At 42.1% G+C, this 23,093-nt stretch overlaps 1 protein-coding gene across 1 annotated transcript in view; it reads left to right on the plus strand.

The window, feature by feature from the left end:
• The window catches only part of POLN (DNA polymerase nu), a 226,331-nt gene extending 204,788 nt beyond the window's left edge, over nt 1–21,543 (plus strand). Inside the window, exons 20-23 of the mRNA XM_075128232.1 lie at nt 479–561; nt 6,529–6,660; nt 18,638–18,748; nt 21,371–21,543. Of these exons, the coding sequence (XP_074984333.1) occupies nt 479–561; nt 6,529–6,660; nt 18,638–18,748; nt 21,371–21,543 (499 nt within the window). The remainder of the gene's footprint in view (nt 1–478; nt 562–6,528; nt 6,661–18,637; nt 18,749–21,370) is intronic.
• Nucleotides 21,544–23,093: the final 1,550 nt, after the last annotated feature.

Raw genomic sequence — 23,093 nt, forward strand, 5'->3', positions numbered from 1 at the left:
TGAATTTTCACAGAATCTCAGTGGAATCAAAATAGGCGCAAATATTTTTCACAGTTCTAGTCCTCAGTCAAACTTTTCCAAACTTCAAATATTTGGGTTTGATTTTTGTTCAGGTCAAGGAATATCAAAGGGTTGGGTCAGTTCTTATTTGATCTGAACCAGTTCATCCATCTCTAATAATAAATTAATCTTTTAAGAGCAGATGTTTTTCCAACCAAACCATTGGTGGAAAAGGGAGATAAAAGGTCAAGATTAGCCTGGTTCACTAGAGACAACATCCCCCACCAAATTATATGACAAAAAAGCTGTGGATTCAAAGGCCAAGATTAAAGCCTCCTTGAGCTTCTGTTTATATGCTACGTGTCTGCACTTACTTATTAAATTATTGACTTTAAAATGTATTTTCAATTATGTTTGGAATATATATTTGCTTTTAACTAGAAATAGAAGATGAAAACCATATTATATTTGTGCTTAGGAGGGGTATTCCAAGTGAACAAGTGAAGCATGCAGATAGAGAACAGGCAAAGCGTGTTGTCTACTCAGTAGTTTATGGAGCAGGTAGGGATCTGTATAGAACTAGAGACAAGTTTATTCTCACTACTGTTTATGTTTTTAGATGATTAACTAGAGCTGCAATGGATTTGAGTTAATTTAAATTTTTTAACACTAGCCATGCACTGAATTTCTGAAAGTGAATAAAGTGATCTCAGAATATTGCATCTTGATTTTTTTGACTATCATAAAATAGTCTACTTAAAAATCATTCAGAATAATATAGCAGCATTAACATAATATGAAAGTTATTCCCTGGCTAAGTTGATGCATTGACTTATTTTGCATTTTGACTTCTAAGTACATCTGAGCTACTATAAGGAGACTCATGAGTCAATGTAATTCAAACATCTGTCTTTACCTACCTAAAATTAGTATAATTCAGTGTGGAATATCCTCTGCATACCACCGGTGGATGCACACATAGAAGATGAAAGAAGTTGTTATTGAATCAAGGTCAGAATTTGGCCTTGAATGTTGTATTTTTATTAAACTCTCTGTACTGTACCATAAGTATAAATACTATTTCCAAAATATTGTAGGAAAAATAAGGTCCCTGCTCTTTGGAGCTCAGAATCTAAGTCAGACAAAAATATACATACCACAATTCCTTTAATATTGGTAAAGTTTCTGTTTTAATAAAATGGGCTTCTCCTGTATACTTGACTATCATGATCTCATATCACTATGTGAAGGATTTCCCATTATTATCCCATTTATTTAATTATTTAATCTATCTTTAGATGTGCTGATTTTTTCTTAATCTACTATAAACTACTTCAATTTATATAACCTTCCTAAAGGTGACCTGCAAAAGGAAAAATAGAGTTTGTTTCCATGTTACTTCTATACAATGTAAAAGGAAGGTCTCCCCCTGTCAAGGTTCCTCCCCCACTCTGAACTCTAGGGTACAGATGTGGGGACCTGCATGAAAAACCTCCTAAGCTTATCTTTACCAGCTTAGGTCAAAACTTCCCCAAGGTACAAAATATTCCACCCGTTGTCCTTGGACTGGCCGCTACCAGCACCAAACTAATACTGGCTACTGGGGAAGAGCTGTTCGGACGCGTCTTTCCCCCCAAAATACTTCCCAAAACCTTGCACCCCACTTCCTGGACAAGGTTTGGTAAAAAGCCTCACCAATTTGCCTACGTGACTACAGACCCAGATCCTTGGATCTTAAGAACAATGAACAATCCTCCCAACACTTGCACCCCCCCTTTCCTGGGAAATGTTGGATAAAAAGCCTCACCAATTTGCATAGGTGACCACAGACCCAAACCCTTGGATCTCAGAACAATGAAAAAGCATTCAGTTTCTTACAAGAAGACTTTTAATAAAAATAGAAGTAAATAGAAATAAAGAAATCCCCCCTGTAAAATCAGGATGGTAGATATCTTACAGGGTAATTAGATTCAAAAACATAGAGAACCCCTCTAGGCAAAACCTTAAGTTACAAAAAAGATACACAGACAGAAATAGTTATTCTACTCAGCACAATTCTTTTCTCAGCCATTTAAAGAAATCATAATCTAACACATACCTAGCTAGATTACTTACTAAAAGTTCTAAGACTCCATTCCTGGTCTATCCCCGACAAAGACCAGCATATAGACAGACACACAGACCCTTTGTTTCTCTCCCTCCTCCCAGCTTTTGAAAGTATCTTGTCTCCTCATTGGTCATTTTGGTCAGGTGCCAGCGAGGTTACCTTTAGCTTCTTAACCCTTTACAGGTGAGAGGAGCTTTCCCCTGGCCAGGAAGGATTTCAAAGGGGTTTACCCTTCCCTTTATATTTATGACACCCCCCTCAAAAGATTTTGGTTGAAACAAGTGAAGATTCTGAATAAAAATCACTTCCCCTCTCACTTTCTTGGAATTTGTCTTATTAATAAATATATTATTCCAAAGTTTAGATTTCTAATGTAAAGAATAAATAGAAATAGCTTTCAGGCATTTCTACATCATGAAAAAAAATAAAGGACCCAAACCCAATTTTTACTCCTTTGCATGTACCTTTAATATTTATTTGGCTGTTAGACTGACAAATGCTAGTGCTCTTAAAGGCAAATTTACTAACACAACTCATTGATTTAACTGTTTAATAAAGCATTGAAATAAGAAATCTGGTAGCAGTATAGACCATAAAACATTAAAAACTAGAGCTGTACAGTAATATACACTTGTATGTGACTTAGAATCATAGGGTTAAGGGACTGCAAAGGTTATGTTGTCTAACCCGCTGCCAAAGTGTGGGATTTGTTGGGTCTAAACCATCCAAGACAAATGGCTATCCAGCCTCCTTTTGAAAACCTCCATAGGAAGTCTGTTCTATTGTCCTACTGTTTTTACAGTTAGGAAGCTTTTCCTGAGATTTAATCTAAATCTGCTATGCTGTCATTTGAGCACACTGCCTGTTGTCCTGCCCTCTGTGGCAAGAGAGAACAACTTTTCTGCGTCTTTTTAATGGCAACCTTTCAAGTATTTGAAGACCACTATCTTGTCCCCACTCAATCTCTTCTTTTCCAAACTAAACATACCCGGTTCCTTCAACCTTTGCTCTTATGGCTTGCATTCCATCCCTTTGATCATCTTTGTCACTCACCTCTGGATCCTTTCCAGTTTCTCCACATCCCTTTCTATACATTGGTGACCAAAACTGGACAGTCCTTCAGCTGAGGCCTAACCAGTGCTGAGTAGAGCGGAACTATCCTCTCCCATGACTTACATGCTATGCCTCAGTTAAAGCAATCTAAAATTGCATTTGCCTTTTTTGCAAGAGCATCACATTGCTGACTCATGTTGAGGTTGTGATCCGCCACAACTCCCAGATCTTTCTCAGGAGTGCTGCTCCCAAGCCAGTTATCCCCCATTCTGTATTTCTGCATTTGGTTTTTCTTCCTGAAGTGTAGTACTGTACCTTAAATTTGTCTATGATGAATTTCGTTTTGTTGTCTATACCCTAGTTCTCCAATTTATCTGGATCCCTCTGAATTTTAGCTCTATCCTCCAAAGTGTTGGCAACCCTTGAAGCTTTTTGTCATCTGCAAATTTGATCAGTATGCTACATCCAGGTCATTAATAAAGATGTTAAACAACACCAGACCCAGAACAGATCCCTGTGGTACCCCACTTGAGACCTCCCTCCAATCTGATATCATTCCATTACTAATTACTCTTTGTTGGCAGTTGTTTAACCAATTATGTATCCACTTAATGGTGGTTCCATCAAGCCCGCATTTCTCCAGCTTACTTATCAGAGTGTCATATAGGACTATGTCAAAAGCCTTGCTGAAGTCCAAGTATATTATGTCCACCGCATTCCCCCTATCCACCAAACCAGTTGCCCTGTTGAAGAAGGAAATCAAGCTGGTTTGGCATGATTTGTTCTTGGTAAATCCATGCTGGCTGCTAATGATTGCCCTTTCATCCTCCAGGTATTGTCAAATTGAATGTTTTATACATTACTCTAGTAGCTTCCCACATATTGAATCAGACTGTCTGGTCTATAGTTCCCCGGCTCCTCCTTTCCCCCCTTTTCAAAGATGCAGTCACATGTTATTTTTTATGAGAAGACTGAAGCAAAGTAGGCATTGAGGAGCTTTGTCTTTCTATCATCTTCTGTTACCAGCTCACCTTCTCCACTGAGCAGCGGACTCGCACCGTCCTTGATCTTTCTTTTTTGTCTCACACTTCGTAGTCTTCAGGAATTCTTCCACCATTTCAGAGAGCTCTACATATTTACAAATTTAGGTATGTCTGAAGTGCAACATCGCAAATGAAGAAAACAAAATGGTGATCATATCATATATAGTTCTTTTCTGGTTGTTGAGCCTTTAGATTACACTTGGATCACATTTCCAAGGTCTTCCATGAGAACTAGATATGTACTTAAAAAACAAAAACAAAACCCGTGAGACATTCACCTAATCACTTGCCTCCAGAAGCTAGTACTTTAACACACAAACTGAACAGCATGAGAAGTGACAACACTACAGACTTCCTGTCTACTTTGAAGCACCTGTCTGTGCCTTGTTCATCTGTAAAAAATATAATGAGGGGCACCAACTTATCTGTTAGTTAATTAATTCATTAAATCCTAAATTAGGCCATGCCTGTATGTACAGCACTGCAGCGTACAGCTGTACGGATACAGCTGCACTGCTACAGCGTGTCTGGTGAAAACACTCTATGCTGACAGGAGAGAGCTCTCCTGTTGGCATAATAACACCATCTCCATGAGTGGCATAAGCTATGTTGGCAGGAGAAGCTCTCTCATTGACATAGTGCTGTGCACATGAGTGCTTACGTTAGTGTAACTTATGTCGCTTAAGGGGGTGGAATATTCACACCCCTGAGCCACAGAAGTTTTGCCAGCATAGGTTGTAGTGTGGACATAGCCTTTGTTTGATATCCCTCTGTGCAATATCTGAGTGTTTGGGTGGACGAAGGGGAGACAAAAAAACAAAAGAATTTGTATTTTCAGTCTTCTAAGATGATTTTTTTTAAAGTGTAAAGCTATTGTTGACACTTTCTGTCCTTTTCAGTTTTTCATTGCTATTGCTGATTAATTTGCATGTTTTCATATGTGATATTTTAACCTATTTATTAAATGTTCTTTGGATGGGAAATGTGGCCAGCTTAGACATTTGTTACAGTTCTCTTGTGAAGCCACAAGCAGATTCCTAACTGGTATAGAGAGACTGGTAATTCTGAACAATGTTTTCTGAACAATGAATGAGAAATTTTGGGGAAGTGGGGGAGAGTTAAATTAATTGGTCGTCAAACAATAATACAACACTGGAATAATTCCATTAGGAGTCATCCCAGATGTCTTGCAAATTTCTGATTCTTGCACTTTGGCTAGATTTGTTCTTCTAGGCATCAGTGCAGCTCCTGACATAGCTGAGTACAAAATACTAGAGAATTATTATGAAATGCATATCAGACTGACAGTGATGGCATTTGGGTGGCTGAAATCTTACTTCTCTCAAAAACACCATCTAGTTTCTCTTGACATTATTACTGTGACGACTAATATTTTATATCTCTGGTGCTTCAAGACATTGCCTTTCAGCAAATGTTATTTGCAGATACAATGCTGTCAGTAATGTTGATGTATGGTTTTATTTGCACTTGAACTACTTGGTTCAAATTTCTTTAAATTGTACTTCTTACCTTTTAATCTCATAGCATGGAAAACTTTGATCTCATTTTTCTCTCATACTCCTTTGCTTTATCTTGTTATAGATTCACTTTGATATAGTTTTACTTATAACACATATCTAGATGCTGGGTAAGTCTTGTTGCGACTTTCTCTATGCTTCCTTTAAAATCTATCCTTTCTTTTCCATCGCTCCTGCTAAAACCTTGGTCCATGCCTTGGTCATCTCTTGTTTCAATTACTGAATTCTTCTCTTTTGCTTCCCTGCATTGCACTTCTCCAGCTTGTCCAAAACACCCTACCTAAAATCATTCAGCCCCATCACCACCATCCTCACATCTCTGCATTCACTTCCCTGCTTATTCAACATTAAATTCAATCTTCTAATCCTCGTATCAAGGCTCTGCATAAATCTACCCCTGACTAGTTTATGAATAAAAGTGAACAAAACTAAGAACCCTACAGGATACATGTTATGAATCTAAAATACAGATATTATCCTAAGATTTGTATTTAAGCTATTAAGATGTAATATGCAGGGGGGAAAACCTCTGCTGAGTTACACCCAAATTCAGTAAGGTATTTCAACGACGAGTTTAGTCCTTTCTTAATCAGTTAAAACACGTAAGCTTAAAATGAAACATATACTTAAGTAGTTTGCTGAATCAGGACCTTAGTATATGTGACCATCCAAATTTGTGAAAATAACTACACTGGTCATATTCCACTAGTCAATGTACAGTTCAGTACTAATATTTATAATAAAGCAATATTTAAATGATTTTCTGTTCTACATTATTGTGCACAAGGTAAAGAACGTCTTGCTGGATGTCTGGGAATTACTCCTCTTCAAGCTGGTCAATTTATAGAGAGTTTTCTGGTGAAATACAAGAAAATCCATGACTTTACAAAGAAAACCATTGAGCAATGCCACAATGAAGGTAATAAAACCTATAAGATACATTCTTGTTTACCGTTCAGCTGCTATGCTACATTTTACAATGACGACAGAGACTCAACTCAGATAATGCTTGTAGGATGAGAGAAAAAGTTGAAAGAAATGATGAAAATATCCACCCCGATGAATGTGGTCTGCCCTGTGTTATGCTGGCAAACTGGGAGGATCTGGTTGGATCCACCACAGCTGCTGCTTCCCAGATATTGTTATTTACCAGGAATGCTCTTTATCATTTGTGAATGGCAAGAAGTTCCTTTCTTTTTTAATATGGCTCTCAAAGTCCAGTTATCCATATTTATACTTCGAGATTAGTTTATTGCAATGCAATATACATACCACCATATTGTCAAACTAGTAAGAAGTTGCTGCTAGGGCATAACACAACCTGCTTAGTAAGCACTGTTTCACAAAGAGAACATGTTACACCTATGGCCTGTGATCTGCACTGGCTACCCCATGATTTCTTGGTGAGCTTTTGGGTATCCAAGGCTATAAAGCCCTAAAAGATATGAACTCAAAACACCATCTGTCTATCCCATGTCATGTCACAGTAGATGTGATCATCTGAAGAGTCTAAGCTAATGTAAGCGGGGGAATAGTCCCGCTGTTGTGGGGAACTTTCCTGGCTTCTGCACTACCCTGGTGAAGTGGGCTAGCGAAAGGATCTGAGTCCTTGCTCCCACTTTCTTTACTCAGTGGCCTCCCTGCCCTTGAGGACTCCCCTTCCACTCTCCTGTCTGGCAGAGTCTTCGTAACCCCAACAAGGCTGGGCCCAGGATTCCTGAGGGGCTCAACCCCCAACCCTGCTGTGGTCACCTAGGATAGGGGCTAGGGTGTCCCCACTCCGGGGTACTCTCTCTGCACTGGGCACTTCTCTGACCCACTGACCATTACATACAATTTAAAGCAAATGCAAGTGTCATAAATATAAAGGGAAGGGTAAACACCTTTAAAATCCCTCCTGGCCAGAAGAAAAACCCTTTCACCTGTAAAGGGTTAAGAAGCTAGGATAACCTCGCTGGCACCTGACCAAAATGACCAATGAGGAGAAAAGATACTTTCAAAAGCTGGGAGGAGGGAGAAAAACAAAGGGTCTGTGTCTGTCTGTGTGATGCTTTTGCCAGGGACAGAACAGGAAAGGAGTTTTAGAATTTAGTAAGTAATCTAGCTAGATATGCATTAGATTATGATTTCTTTAAATCCTGAGAAATTAAGCCGTGCTGAATATAATGGATATTCCTGTATGTGTCTCTTTTTGTAACTTAAGGTTTTGCCTAGAGGGATTCTCTATGTTTTGAATCTAATTACCCTGTAAAGTATTTACCATCCTGATTTTACAGAGGTGATTCTTTTTTACTTCTATTAAAAGTCTTCTTGTAAGGAAACTGAATGTTTTTTCATTGTTCTAAGATCCAAGGGTTTGGGTCTGTGGTCACCTATGCAAATTGGTGAGGATTTTTACCAAACCTTCCCCAGGAAGTGGGGTGCAATGGTTGGGAGGATTTTGGGGGGAAAGATGTTTCCAAACAACGCTTTCCTAATAAATAAACCCAGATAAACGTTTTGTGGTGGCAGTGGAAGTCCAAGGGCAAAGGGTAAAATAGTTTGTACCTTGGAGAAGTTTTAACCTAAGCTGGTAAAAGTAAGCTTAGGAGGTTTTCATGCAGGTCCTCACATCTGTACCCTAGAATTCAGAGTGCGGAAGGAACCTTGACAGCAAGTTATTTAATCAACAATTAATTTTAAAAAGAATAAGGAAAAATGGGAAAGGTTAAAGAAAACACATCAACCCACTCTGTGGCAGGGAACATTACAAACAGTGTCTCTGGAATGTCAGGGCAGTTCACAGTCTGTTCCTTGTAAGTCCCAGGCCTTCTTCTCAGGCCCTGGCTGTGCTTCAGGGATGCTGTGGGTTGGACACTTGCTCTGGTGGTGGCCACACGCTCTCAGGCTCTAAGTGGTAGGACCCTTCTTCCCAGTGTCGCCCCCGCCCTGTCGGGGTTACAATCCAAGCCTGGCCTGCAGAGCCTCTTGGCTGAGGCGTCTCCCTGTGCTGGGCCCACTGCCCAGGGTCCCCCTCGCTCTCCCCAGCTGCTCACCGCACCCAGCTCCGGACTGCTCCAGCCCGAGCTCCACCACTCTGTCTCTGCACTGCTGCTGCTCTGCCTCCAGCTCCCTGGGCTGCTTCTTTGGCCCCTCTGGCTCTGGTTGCTACAGCTCTGCTCCCAGGACAGGTCTGCTGTGCCGGCTGCTTCTGTGACTCTGCTCCCAGCACTGACCTGCTTTGTGGGCCGCTTTTCTGGCCCCTCTGGCTCTGGTTGCTGCAGCTCTGCTCCCAGGGCAAGTCTGCTCTCTCTGGGCTGCTTTTCTGATCCCTCTGGATCTGGCTCTGCTCTCCAGCTTAGCTTGGGCCCCTGCTTTCTCCTTAGCTCGGCCCCACTCTGTCTGACCCAGGCAAATCCAGCTCACACGTAGGACGGGACCTCCCTGGCCTCCTGACTCCCTGATTAGCCTGCCCGCCCTGTCATTCAGGCTGACCTGGAGCATTGGCCTCTCCCCATTGTTCCTGGGGACTATTAGTCTCAGGGTCCTGATTTCACATAGACCCTTTCCCTTTTAGTACTGGGAGCTAGCCAACCAACACACCCCCACTGAATGTTAGTAAGGGGGCAACAGTCCCCTTACACTAACAATTTAGTGGCTGTCTACACTTAAAGCATTGCCGTAGCGCAGCTGCACCGGGAAAATGTTACTTATGCCGATGTGAGAGCTTAGATACTCCACCCCCCAAGAGGTGGTGGTTATGTCAATGGAAGAAGCCCCCTGTCAACATAGCACTGTCTATGCTTGGGGTTAGGTCGGTATAACTGCATTGCCCAAGGGGGTGGATTCTCCACTCCCTTGAGTGATGTAGTTATATCAACATAAGTTGGTAGTGTAGACCAAGCCTTAGATTTGGGTTGGTGGCAGGATGTCCTTAGTGAGAGGGTTTTCACTTTAGAATTAACTTTTTGCTTTTGGTCCATCAGAGCACTAGACTCAACTGTTCTTTTCGCAAACTTTCTCAGAGGAGAAAGTTGGTTGCAGGATGATAGGATAGCGTAAAGGTCTGTCTTTTCAAAGGTTGATCTGGTCTGTTTAATGTCTGTGTTGCTACTTTTGGTAGTGCATCTAGAGTGTGTGATAGGCATAACTGAAAAATCTAAATATATAACAATAAACATTTAGTGCTCGATGTAGGCAAAGTTATTGACATGTTGACTTTCTATGCTTGGTTTTGAATTTGTGTGCATATGCACATGCATGAAGGCATGTAGAGCTGTTCAGGAAAAAAAGTAATTAGCAACAAGACAAGGCTGTTCCTAGGAGCATTGGTACCCTTTGGTGCAAATGGCGTTAGATGCCTCCCCAACAAGTTGCTTAGTCATTTACTTGGTGCTTCCTTCCTCACACCATGTGTCACTTCATCCTAAAGTTTCTCTAAGTTCTTCTTAGAGTACTTGCCCATATATATTATTACTCCTGGGGGAATGCTGCATCACTGCTTGCATGCAGAATTCATGTCCCGCACAAATTTCTTTGCTTCCCCACATAAAAATGACTGTCTGATGGGGAAACAAAGGGAAGCTGCATGAGCGATCATGTGCCACTCCCCAACAGCATGGGTGCATCGTTTTCGGCACTTGGAACAGCCAACGGAGAGGTAAATCACTGTGGGGAGGGGCAGGCCTGGGAACTCCCCAGCTGGTGCTGGGTCAGACCCACCCCGCATCTGCCCAGTCCCTGTGCATCTGGGACCCCATACTCAGACTCCGCCCTGCTGAGATTCACCCCCACACACACCCAGAACCCCCCCCCGAGCCTCCCATATCCTAGCCCCCACCCTGCCTAGCCTCACCCCCTGCACCCAGAGCCCCCATCACCCCCACACCCGGCCCCTCCCAGCCAGTTGCTCCTACCCAGCGCTGGGCTCAGCTGCTAGTCCCTGCTGGATTGGGGGCGGGGTAGGAGTGCATTTCCCCTGCACAGAGCAGCTGGGGCTGGACCAGGGACAGAGCTGGATCAGACCCACCCCCAGAAGCTCCCCCAGATTTGCACTCCTTCTGCTTCCTGCCCTTATCATTTCTCAGCCATGCAGGGAGGGGTCACTGTACAGGGAGCTGCTCCGCCATCTGCCTACTCCCCATGAATCTGGACCCCTGCCATTCCCCTCACATCTGCATCCAGACCCTCATCCCTGCATCCAGACCCTCACCCCTGCACCCAGACCACCCTCTGCTGAGCCCCCCTCACTTGAATCCCAACCCTGAAAAGTCCCATCCCCTATGCACCTGGATCATCCCACAAGCCAGTCCCACCCAGACCCCCATCCTGCTTAGCCCGAACCAGCTGCACTTGTACCCCCCCGCCAAGCCCCAGTCTCCCAGCACCCAGTCTCCCCACAACCAGAACCCCACCTACTGAGCCGCAGCCACATTCACCTGGACCCCCCCTTCAGAATCACATTGCCCCTGCACCCGAACCCCCCTGCACTCGAACCCCCCCCCCCCCCCCCCCCACAAGCCCTTGTTCATCCAGATCCTCCCCACACCCGGACCCACCCACTGAGCTGCTTGCACCCAGATGTCCTGCACAGAACCCTCTCACCCTACACCTGGATCCCCCCACATACACTAAGCCCCTCCACACTTGGATCCTGTCAGATTGAACCTGCCTGCCCACACCTTGTACACCTGACACGGGGCTGCTAACCCTGGTGAGTTGCTTCACCTGCTACTCCTGAGGGAATTCTGAACCAAAACATTAAATATTCTGTACCAAAAAAATAAAAATTCTGTGGACAGTATTTTAAAATTCTGCAAAATTTATTTGTCAATAAATAAATGTGGAGGCTCCAGCATGGCAGTGGGGAGCACAGGCCACTGGCTGCATTGAGATGGGAGACCACACTGCAGCCTTCCCCCCCACCAAGACACAGACTTCTGGAGCGGGCCCAGACCTTGCGCTATGTCAGGGTCAGGTGCAGCCTCACTGCTGAGTCTGTATCCCAGAGGGGAATGGGCTGCAGGGTGATCTCCCACCTCTGTGCAGCCAGTCACCTGTGCTCCCCACTACCATGCTGGAGCCTCCACATTTATTTATTGACATAAAATCTGCAGAATTTTGCAGAATTTTAAAATATTGTGTGCAGCATTTTAAATTTTTTGGTGCAGAATTCCCTCAAGAGTAATGTTATATTTCACTGTTGGTCACATGCGGCCCATGCGGTTAAGATTGGAGTCTTTTGGCCAGCAGTGTCTGCTGGGGCCATTCATGCATCCTGAATGTCCTTGCACTCCCATACTACAAGCATAAAAGGCAGTGCAGGACCAACCACTACTCACCACCTGGGGCTCCAGTCGGGGAGGAGGTTGGGGCGCAGGGGCTTGCCCCACTTTGGCATCCACCCACCCGCAACCCCACTCCCTGGCAGGAGCACCAGGTGGAGTGAGGCAAGCCCCTGCGCCCAACCTTGCTCCCCGGCAGGAGCGCTGGGCAGGTGGAGCAGGTTGGGCCCTGGGGGCACCTATTTTTCCGGGAGTTCCCAGTTGGCCAGGGCCCCTGGGCACAGCTCCATGAGCCCAGTGGTTATGTCACTGCTTCGCCTCCCTCATTACTTCACTCCTAGGGTATGGATACTCACTAAAGACAAATGGGGATGTGTAGTGGGCACATGATTTAATACAAGGAGAGTCTGCAGCTGTTGGCCCAAAAAAACCCATTCTCCATGGCCCTGCAGCCACAGATACTAAATACAGTTCAAGAGCACAAATGCTGGCTGACTGCATCGAAGAAATATGTAAAATTTTTGGCTCCTGAATTGGATTATGGCTTTGTAACTCTGAGGCTGAATTTTTGTGGGCCCAAAGCCATCAAGTCTGTTTATTTAAGAATAGGTTCCTTAGGCTGTTTTCTGCTGGAGCACATCATATATCAATAAAATGTAGTATAATTTGACATGAGCAGGGTTCATTCTGGGAACAGAGGTCTTATTCAGCAAGTATCTCAAAGAAAAAAAAAGAGGACAGGTTTTACAATTTTACAGTAATTTGTAATGAATAAGAAGATGATGAACCAATTCCTTCACTACCCCAAACAATGACTTATGAAAATTTAAGTTTAATGAAATAAATATTATACAATTTGTAAAAGTGCACTGGTCTGTTGGGTGCATGCATACATCCTAGCTCACATGTCATACTCCTCAGCCCTGTCAGAAAGGAACATTCTGGGACCTGTAGTTTCCCCCAGCTGGAGCACATGACCAGGAAGGAGTTATGGGGCTGGAGGAGCATGTGACTGCTTTCGGAAGGGGACTATATAAGAAGAAGCCTGATCTCACTCTGAGAAAGTCAGGGTAGAGACATGACCTGGAGGGAGACTCTCCAAAGTGTAGGACTTGAGAAAATTGTGACTGTAATACAAGAATCACTGTAGTCACTCACCAGAAGGCCAGTCCTGAGTGGCTCTTGTTCAACAATGAAGTTTCAGATGCCCATCCCTGCCAAAAGACATCCCTATTTCCATTCAGTTATGTGTATAAGAGACCAGGTAGATAAGAGAGAGATCTGCTTTGAAGCTTCATTGCAATTAATAGAATAGATTTTGAGGCACTTAAGGCATTACCCACTGCAGATAATCAAGCAAAAAGAAAGTTATTTGCCTGTCTGGTAAGTGGACATGATGTAATTTGGTGGGTGCTTGGAGTCTATCTAAAAATGGATTGCAATACAGTCCTGCCATAAGAAACGCCTGCTCTGGAAGCTTCCATTAATGAATAGTATTTGGTAAATTGGAGAGAGTCCAGAGGAGAGCAACAAAAATGATAAAAAGTTTAGAAAACCTGACCTCTGAGGAAAGGTTAAAGAAAGTGGGCATGTTTGACCTTGAGAAAAGAAGACCAAAGGGAGGCATGATAATAGTCTTCAAATATGTTAAGGGATTTTATAAAGAGGACAATAATCAAATGTTCTCCATGGCCACCAAGGGTAGGACAAGAAGTAACTGGCTTAATACAGTTTCATGACTGGCCAGGCTATGGTGTGACAGTTGTGTGTGTTTCTCTTTGATGCAAACCCGCCCCCTTTGTTGATTTTAATTCCCTGTAAGCCAACCACCCTCCCACCTTCGATCACAGCTGGCAAAGGAAATAAAGTCACTATTGTTTTGAAACCATGCATTATTTCTTTATTAATTAAAAAAAGGGGAGATAAGTGATAAGGTGGGTGGGGTGGGGTGGGGGAGGAGGAAAGGACAAGGGCACATTGCTTATTGTAGCCACACTACAAATCAAAACTGTTTGAATGACAGCCTCTGTTGCTTGGGCCATCCTCTGGAGTGGAGTGGCTGGGTGCCCGGAGCCTCCCTGTCCATCCCCCCCCCACCCCCGCGTTCTTGGGCATCTGGGTGAGGAGGATATGGAACGTGGGGAGGAGGGCAGGCGGTTGTACAGTGGATGCAGCGGGGATCTGTGCACTTGTTGGTTTTCCTGCAGCTCCACCAGACGCCTGAGCATGTCTGTTTGCTCCCCCATTAGCCTCAGCATTACATCCTGCCTCTCTCATCGTGTTCACTTAATGCTTTCCTGGACTCTGCCACTGAATGCCTCCATGCATTCAGCTGTGCCCTATCAGTGCGGGAGGACTGCATGATCTCGGAAAACATGTCATTGCGAGTGACATCACACATGGCTGGGCAACAGAATTCGTTTTCCAGGCAGCCATGGTAAGGCAAAGGGTACGCAGGTTTGGCTTCAAACTCCTTCACAACATGTGGGAATGTTTTCAAACTGCAGCATCTTCCTTTCCCATAGCAAGCAATGCCAGTTGTATTTGCCATTTAAAAAGAGGGGCTGCGGTTTTTGGGTGGATGTGCCCCTACAACTCCGCATGGCTATTTGGGATGATCCCTTTTAGCCAAGCGCAAACAGTCCAGCATGAACGGGATCCTTTTACTGTTCCCTTACAAAAATTCCCCTATTTCAACCAGGTGACCATGAATGATATCACTCTCCTGAGGCTAACACAGAAAGATAAAGACTGAATGTTGCTTGAATGCGACAAAAACCCGGGACCATTCGCTGCTATGCTTTGTGCTGCAGTGATTCCAGACTACTTGTTACTGGCTTGGCGTGGTAAAGTGTCCTACCATGGAGGACGAAATAAGGCAGCCGTCCCCAGAAACCTTCTGCAAAGGCTTTCAGAGTATCTCCAGGAGAGCTTCATGGAGATGTCCCTGGAGGATTCCCGCACTATCCCCAGACACGTTAACAAACTATTCCAGTAGCTGTACTGCCTGCGAATGCATCCCAAGTCTTCAGGGCAAATCAAACATTAAACACTATTGCTTTTAAACCCTGTACTGTAATTACAAATGTGCACTCACCAAAGGTGCCTTCTCTGCCTTCAGGGTCGGGGATCCCACCTTGGGAGGGTATTGGCTCCAGGGTGATGAAAAGGTCCTGGCTGCCAGGGAGAATTGATTCACTGCTTGCCTGCTGCGCATTCTCCTCCTCCTCCTCTTCCTCATCCACAAAATCCTCCTCTGTGTTACGTGAGACTCCCCCTTGCAGGTGTCCACAGACAGTGGTGGGGTAGTGGTAGGGTCCCCCCTAGCATGCCATGCAGCTGATCATAGAAGCGGCATGTATGGGACTCTGACCCAGAGCAACCGTTTGCCTCCTTTGTCTTTGGTAGGCTTGCCTGAGCTCCTTGACTTTCATGTGGCACTGCTGTGTGTCCCTGTTGTAGCCTCTGTCCAACATGCCCTGTGAGATTTTGGCAAATATATTTGCATTTCTGTTTTTTGATCGGAGTTCTGTCTGCACAGATTCTTCTCCCCATACAGCAATCAGATCCAGTGTCTCCCATTCTCTCCATGCTGGAGCTTGTTTGCGATTCTGGGGGGACTGCATGGTCACCTGTGCTGCTGAGCGCGCCATGCTGACCAAAGAGGAAATGAAATTCAAAAGTTCCCGGGGGTTTTCCTGCGTACCTGGCTAGTGCATCGGAGTTGAAAGTGCTGTCCAGATCAGTCACATTGAAGCATTCTGGGATAGCTCCTGGAGGCCAATACCGTCGATTTGCATCCACACTACCCCAAATTTGACACAGCAAGGTTGATTTTAATGCTACTCTCCTCACCGGGGAGGAGTACAGAAGTCAATTTTAAGAGCCCTTTAGGTTGACGGAACGGGGTTGCTTGTGTAGACACATTCATTATAAAATCGACCTAATGCGGCTAAATTCGACCTAACCCTGTAGTGGAGACCAGGGCTCAGAGACTTCTACAGGCTGAAAATGATTTGGGAATGTCTGAGGTTGCACAGTTCTTTCTCTAAGAGGTGGAGCTTGGGGGAATGCCCATGATAAGGACTGCACAGTTTCCAGTATGGCCGTGCATGGATATTATATGGATAAGACATAAAGGCCCAAGGAAAACACTATGGTGTTTAGGTTTGTAGGAGACCCAAGACTCCATTTCTGACCCATAGAATTCAGAAGAAGAGGCTTTAGGGGAATAGATAGATGATCCCTTCCCACTGTGCTGTGAGTCAGATGAGGAATAAGAGAATTCTACCTCTAAAGGAGGGGCTGCTGAGGCAGGAGTACTGGGTGTAACATTGGAGCGGATGTTGTGCGGGGGAAGAGGTCAGTATTGATGTAACAATGGACATGCATACCAGAGGAATGTTAAGTTGAACCCAAAGTAAACAACACTCCAGCTCCTCCAGAACTTCTAGATCCTTTGGAACCACACATTTTCCTGGCACTGATTTAGGTGGTATGGTGAATTGGGCTCAGGTATAGCCGAATGGGGTACCCAGAGTCAATGTACTCCATGTGTCATAATAGTAATCAGGGCCAGGGAAGAGGTTGCCACTGGTTCCCAAGCACTTGGTGCCAAGTGCTGGGGCCAGAGCAGAGCCATGGCCCACCCAGGCCCACCTGTGGCTACGCTCCTGGGGCGAAGTTGTAGATATTTGACATTTTCTTTTTCAGTGTATTATCCGAATTGTCAAAGAATATATATACTCACCCCAAAATTCATAACATACTTTTCAATACAAACATTTCGTAGAAAAAATCAACAGATTTGCCATCTATTGTTACCAGTCACAATGAAGAAGAGTGCATTGTCATCAAATGTGTTACTTTAATAACTGCAACTGTAATGCTGTGTCAGGAAAATTACTTTTCTCAGAACAAGGTGGGTGAGGTAATACCTTTTATTGGACCAACTTCTACTGGTCAGAAAGACATGCTTTCGAGCTTACACAGACCTCTTCTTCAGGTCTGGGACACTTACTCAGCTAAATATAAATGGAACAGATTGTTCAGCATAAATAGTTAAGACATATTTCAAGGAACCATTCAAAGTGAAGTGGCCTATTAACACTCATCCAATCATAAGGAGGAAACAAAGGGTGGGAGAAACAGCTGGTGGGGAAGGTTGTTAGTGTGTGCGATATTTTTGTAATAAGCCATAAATTCCGTCTTTATTTAGTCCATGATTTTTAGTGTCTAGCAAAGTTATGAATTTAAGCTCCCTTGCTCAACTTTTGAAAGTGTTGTGTAGGTTTCCTTTGAGGATGAGGACTGATAGGTAAGATATAGAGTGATTGCCTTGTGAAAAGTGTTCACCCACAGGTGATATGGTGGTTTTGTGTTTTATCATTTTCCTGTATCATTTTCTCAGAATAGCATTTTCAGCCTCTTTTTATAACAGCATATAATTGATTCAGACTTCTACTCACAGAAGACATGCTGTTCCTTGTTTATTCTTTGCAATGCTTAAAAAATTACTATCACCATAGATTTTTAGAGACAAGGTGGTTGAGGTAGTATCTTTTACTGAACCCCAATTTCTGTGGTGAAAAAGACAAGCTTTCAAGCTACACAGAGCGCTTTTTCAGGTCATCACATCCTCCACCAATAGAAATTGGTCCAATAAAAGATATTACCTCACCCACCTTGTCTCTCGAAAATCCTGGGACCAATACAGCCACAACACTGCACATAACCATAAGCTGTCATTTCATATCATAACTGCATTAATAAGTTAGTTCTACTAAAGAGTAGTGGATTACTGCAGATATTTAAAGCCATAAATAACTCCTAAACATCCTGTTTGATGAAGTGCTACTCAAGCAATATATTTTTGATTAGATCTACTTAAAATAATATAGCTTTCTTTTCTTGAAAGATGTGTCAAAAAACATTCCCATTTCTGTGATAATGAATCCATGTATATAACCAGGAAAAGTCCCATAGCTAAAATCCTTGGCTGCGAGCCAATGCAGAGATGGAAGACACCTGTCTCTACTTGAGTCCATTATTAGCTGTCAGCTATGATATAACCAGTATAGCTATACCAGCAAACCCTCCTAGAGGAGGTGCAATTTTTACTGGGAAGGGTTGTTTTGCTGAAATTGCTTATACCAGTTTCCTGAATAAAAGAAGCTATACCAGCAAAAGGACTTTTTGGCATCTCAGTCTATACTAGGGCTTTTGCTGGCATTGGCATGTTGGTTAGGGGTATAATTTTTTTTCCCCACACTGTCCTATCCGACATAGCTATACCAGCAAAACTTTTAAGTGTAGACCAGGCCTGAGCAACTTCAACCTCTAATTATTTGAACTGGAATTGAGTGTGCTTAATGCCTTGCAGGGTTAGAGTAATGGAGATATCAGTGATACATGGTTACATCCACATTTCACTCTTCCAGTCAGACTACTTTTGAATAGCTGGGAAACAAATGTTGTGCATCAAGTGACTTAGACTATTTTCAGTATTCTGTAATATTGGCCAAAAGCATCAGGCAATTGCTGACAAATGTATGTATGACAAATGGAAGATTTGTTTCAAATCTCATATTTAACCACTCCATTAACGCTGTTTTCTATTTTACATATCAAAAGGATATGTGGTTTCCATCATGGGACGTAAAAGACACTTGCCTAATATCAATGCTCGAGACTACAGACTACGTGCTCAAGCAGAGAGGCAGGCTGTCAACTTTGTTGTCCAAGGTATTTAAAAAAAAAGTTTAATTTCCTCTGGCTGGGTGGAGGTTGAGAATTGAAGTCAACAAACAAGAAATAATAAATGGGTGGCATGAATTAATTTTGTATTTTACAGCTTTAAGTGACAGAAGTATGAAACACTCACTAGCCTGTAGAGAACAAGAACACAATGGTATACTACAATACTGTATGGTAGCTAGCTGTATGAGGTGGAAGATTTTCAGATGCAGTTTTCCTAAGGCTGTCTCTTTTTGGTTTCTTTGTCAGTTTGTGACTGAGGGCCTGTCTACACTTACTGCCCTGCAGTGGTGCAGCTGCAGCAGTTAGTGAAGACACTACCTATGCCAACGGGAGAAGCTCGTATTCCACCTAACAAAGAGGTGGTAGCTATGTCGACAGGAGAAGCCCTCCTGTTGACATAGCGCTGTCTGCCCTGGGAGTTCAATCTGTATAATTGCATTGCTCGGGGGGTGGATTTTCCACACATCCGAGAGATGTAGTCATACAGACATAAATTTGTCATGTAGACCATGGCACAGAAACAAGGGTTTCAATGGTTTTACTACTAAGAGATTCAAATTTTTATTTTTTCAGATTTCTGTTTTTTGGGAAATACCTATTATAAGGGACTTTGTATTGTTTTATTATTATTTCTGTTGAAACCAGGGCTCATTCTTCATGTGTAATGTGCAGGAAGAAAGCATTAAAGAGTTAAACAGGTGTTATCTTCGCAATATAAATTAGCAAACTTGCCAAACAAAATGCAATAAATCCACATAATTTACTTATGTCAGTCTGCTGAGTTCAAACCTCATTTGAAGTAACGTGGTGTCTTTAAATGACCCTTTCTGCTGCTTTAAGAGGTTGCATTAAAAATCTACAGGTTTTTACTTATTTAAAGAGCTGATGTTGGTATGATTTGCATAATGTTTGCAAGTTAGAGTGGAGCTGTGAACCCTATCATGCAAATGAAAAATGCTTTTTAGACATGTTTATGAAGGTGCTTCTCATGAAAGTGGCTTGAATTTTCCTTTAGGAAGGAAGAATGAGTTGTTGGGTTTTTTTGCCCTCAAACTTACTTTCTTTTAATGTTTTGTTTTCAAAATAGGCAAATTAATTATGTAATATTCTGGACTATTGTCCATTGGCAGCTGCATCTTACAAGGAGGTATAGAGCATCTGTAACTGAAGTCAGTGGGAACTGAGGACACTCAGCACCTCGCAGAAGACATTTGGTGTCTTGCAGGACTGAACCCCAAATTTCAGACAACAAATTTGGGTTTTTCATTATTGAAACACAAGAAGAGAATTTTGCAGAATTGGTTGAAACTTGGAATTTCCATTCCACAGGACATTTCAAAATTTTCTTTTCTCCTAAATTGAAAGGAAATTTGAAATGACCTTATTGTAGCTTTTTATCGACTTTATCATTTTGACTAAATATATTATATTTATATTTATTTATTAATATTCAAAACACTAAAGTAAAAATGAAGCACTTAGACCTCATCAAAATGAAATGTTTCAGTAATTTATTGTCAAAAATTTCAGTGAAATTGGTATGTTCCCACAAAACGTTTCATTTAGTTGAATCAGCATTTTCCAGTTGAAAAATGTTCGACTGGAAAGCTTTCAGCTATTTACAGAATTATGATAGGTATTTCGGAAGGGTGTTAAAATGGGTTTATAATTTAAAAATATTCAATTATTTTTAATAGTAACAAAAAATTCCTTCTACATTGAGATTTTAATTTCAGAATTTCAGCTTAGATCATTTTTAAAAACCATATTAAACTCCTCTATTTATACTGACTACAGTTACTGTGGTAAAAGATACAGTACTGATTTCATATAGTAAGGTAGCATCTCATCTTGGTGACAACTTATGCTTAAAAAACTATATTTGTTATGGCACAAATAGTGAAAGGAATGTATGGTGTACCAATTTGAAATGGCTGTCATTGACTTTGACATGATTATTTTCTGAAGATATTTGTCTTATTAGCCATTCTCTAGCTCAACTTTCTTAACTGAGCTTCTGTCGTCTTTTATAACTCTATTCCATAGATTTATTATAGCTTTAACTCATGAAACAGTGCCTTACCATAGCTAAAATCTAGGTTATTTAGGCTATTAAGCGCTTTGATTTTTCTCGTGGATAAGTTAAGAAACTCCTTTTCTCTCTCTCCCATGCACACGGTATGTATATTTGGGATGATTCATGTTTCAGGGTGTAAGCCAACCTTTAATGGTAATTCAGAAAAGAATTTCTTGGGGGGGGGGGTAGGCTATTCCATAACTTCCTACTAGAGGCTTTCTTGCATCTTCCTCTTTTGAAGCAGTTGGTACTAGCCACTATCAGAGACAGAATACTGTGTTTCACTTGACCATTGGTCTGGTCCAGTCTGGCAATTCCTATGTTCCCATATCAATATTAAAGATGAATTCATACCTTCATTAATAGTATAAATAAGCATTTTTTATTCTTTTGTAATACTGAATCTTTGTTAACTTTATGGAGTCAGTTTCAGACCTGCTGTCATTTTGCATAGTTCAGAGGACTAAAGAGCTCTTCCTCCCCGCCCACCCCCATATTTTATATTTAAAACAGATCACTTTCTTTTGTAGGATCTGCAGCTGACCTTTGTAAAATGGCTATGGTTGAGATTTTTACCTCTGTTGCCATTTCTCCAACTTTAACAGCCAGGTTAGTAAGCGACGTTCTTTTTCATTTTATGACAGAAGTAGCTGAGATAAAGGCATTTCTGGGATTTTATTCTTTATTGTTCCATGTAATATGACATATTGTACCTATACTTTAACTATGACTTTTCTTTCTTGTTACTGTATTCAGCTAGATGAATGTTTAGTATGCATCTGAATCGTTTAACAAGCAAGGGCTGATGCTATTACTTTGTATATTTACTGGAAGATTTTTGTTTATATTTTTGTGCTCAAGTAGATTTCTGTGTAATTCTATCCACATATACTGTGCCTAGTCATCAGATATAATGGGGACCCGCAACTTCATTTGAAATCATTGGTGTTCAGCTTTTTTAAAAATTAAGCCCACTGGTCATGTCTTTACTTATTCTGAATTTATTCTATCAAGTTGATTGAATGTGATGTAAATTACTAACACATTCAATGGATTAGGGAAAAAAACATAGTAGCCAGGACACTAGAACTGAAGAGAACTGTATGAACAAATTGTGCTTCTCGGCAGGCAACTTTTATTTATTTATTTATTTATGTGTATTTTATGTCATAAAGGGAAATATCTTATAGAATGTAAGGGAAAGCTAATGCCTCACAATTTCCTTTTGTTAGTATAGCTATGCACAGTTGGGCAATAGATCACAGGACAGCCTCCAGATTCTTATATATGACTCGCAAGAAGAATAGAACCTAATGTTCAGTCATAAAAGATAGAACTATTGGTGCAAAAAGTCACTAAGCGTTATTATTATTATTATCTCTAATAGAAAAAAGCTGTCAAGGTTCCTTCCCCACTCTGAACTCTAGGGTACAGATGTGGGGACCTGCATGAAAACCTCCTAAGCTTACTTTTACCAGCTTAGGTTAAAACTTCCCCAAGGTACAAACTATTTTACCTTTTGCCCTTGTACTTTATCGCTGCCACCACCAAACCTCTAACCGGTATATTACTGAGAAAGAGTCCGTTTGGAAACGTCTTTCCCCCCAAAATCCTCCCAACCCTTACACCCCCTTTCCTGGGGAAGGCTTGATAAAAATCCTCACCAATTTGCATAGGTGACCACAGACCCAAACCCTTGGATCTTAAGAACAATGAAAAAGTAATCAGATTCTTAAAAGAAGAATTTTAATAGAAGAAAAAGTAAAAAGAACCACCTCTGTAAAATCAGGATGGTAAATACCTTACAGGGTAATTAGATTCAAAACATAGAGAATCCCTCTAGGCAAAACTTTAAGCTACAAAAAGACACAAAAACAGGAATCTACATTCCATTCAGCGCAGCTTATTTTCTCAGCCATTTAAAGGAATCAAAAGCTAACGCATATCTAGCTAGATTACTTACTAAGTTCTAAGACTCCATTCCTGTTCTGTCCCCGGCAAAAGTATCACACAGACAGAGAGAGCCTTTGTTTCTCCCCCCACCCCGCCTCCAGCTTTTGAAAGTATCTTGTCTCCTCATTGGTCATTTTGGTCAGGTGCCAGCGAGATTATCCTAGCTTCTTAACCCTTTACAGGTGAAAGGGTTTTTCCTCTGGCCAGGAGGGATTTTAAAGGTGTTTACCCTTCCCTTTATATTTATGACAAAAGCCTTGAAGACAAACATGGGGGGAAAAGAAATGAATCCTGGTCTTT

The sequence above is a fragment of the Caretta caretta genome, chromosome 4, assembly GCF_965140235.1.
Source record: "Caretta caretta isolate rCarCar2 chromosome 4, rCarCar1.hap1, whole genome shotgun sequence".
NCBI lineage: Eukaryota > Metazoa > Chordata > Testudines > Cheloniidae > Caretta > Caretta caretta.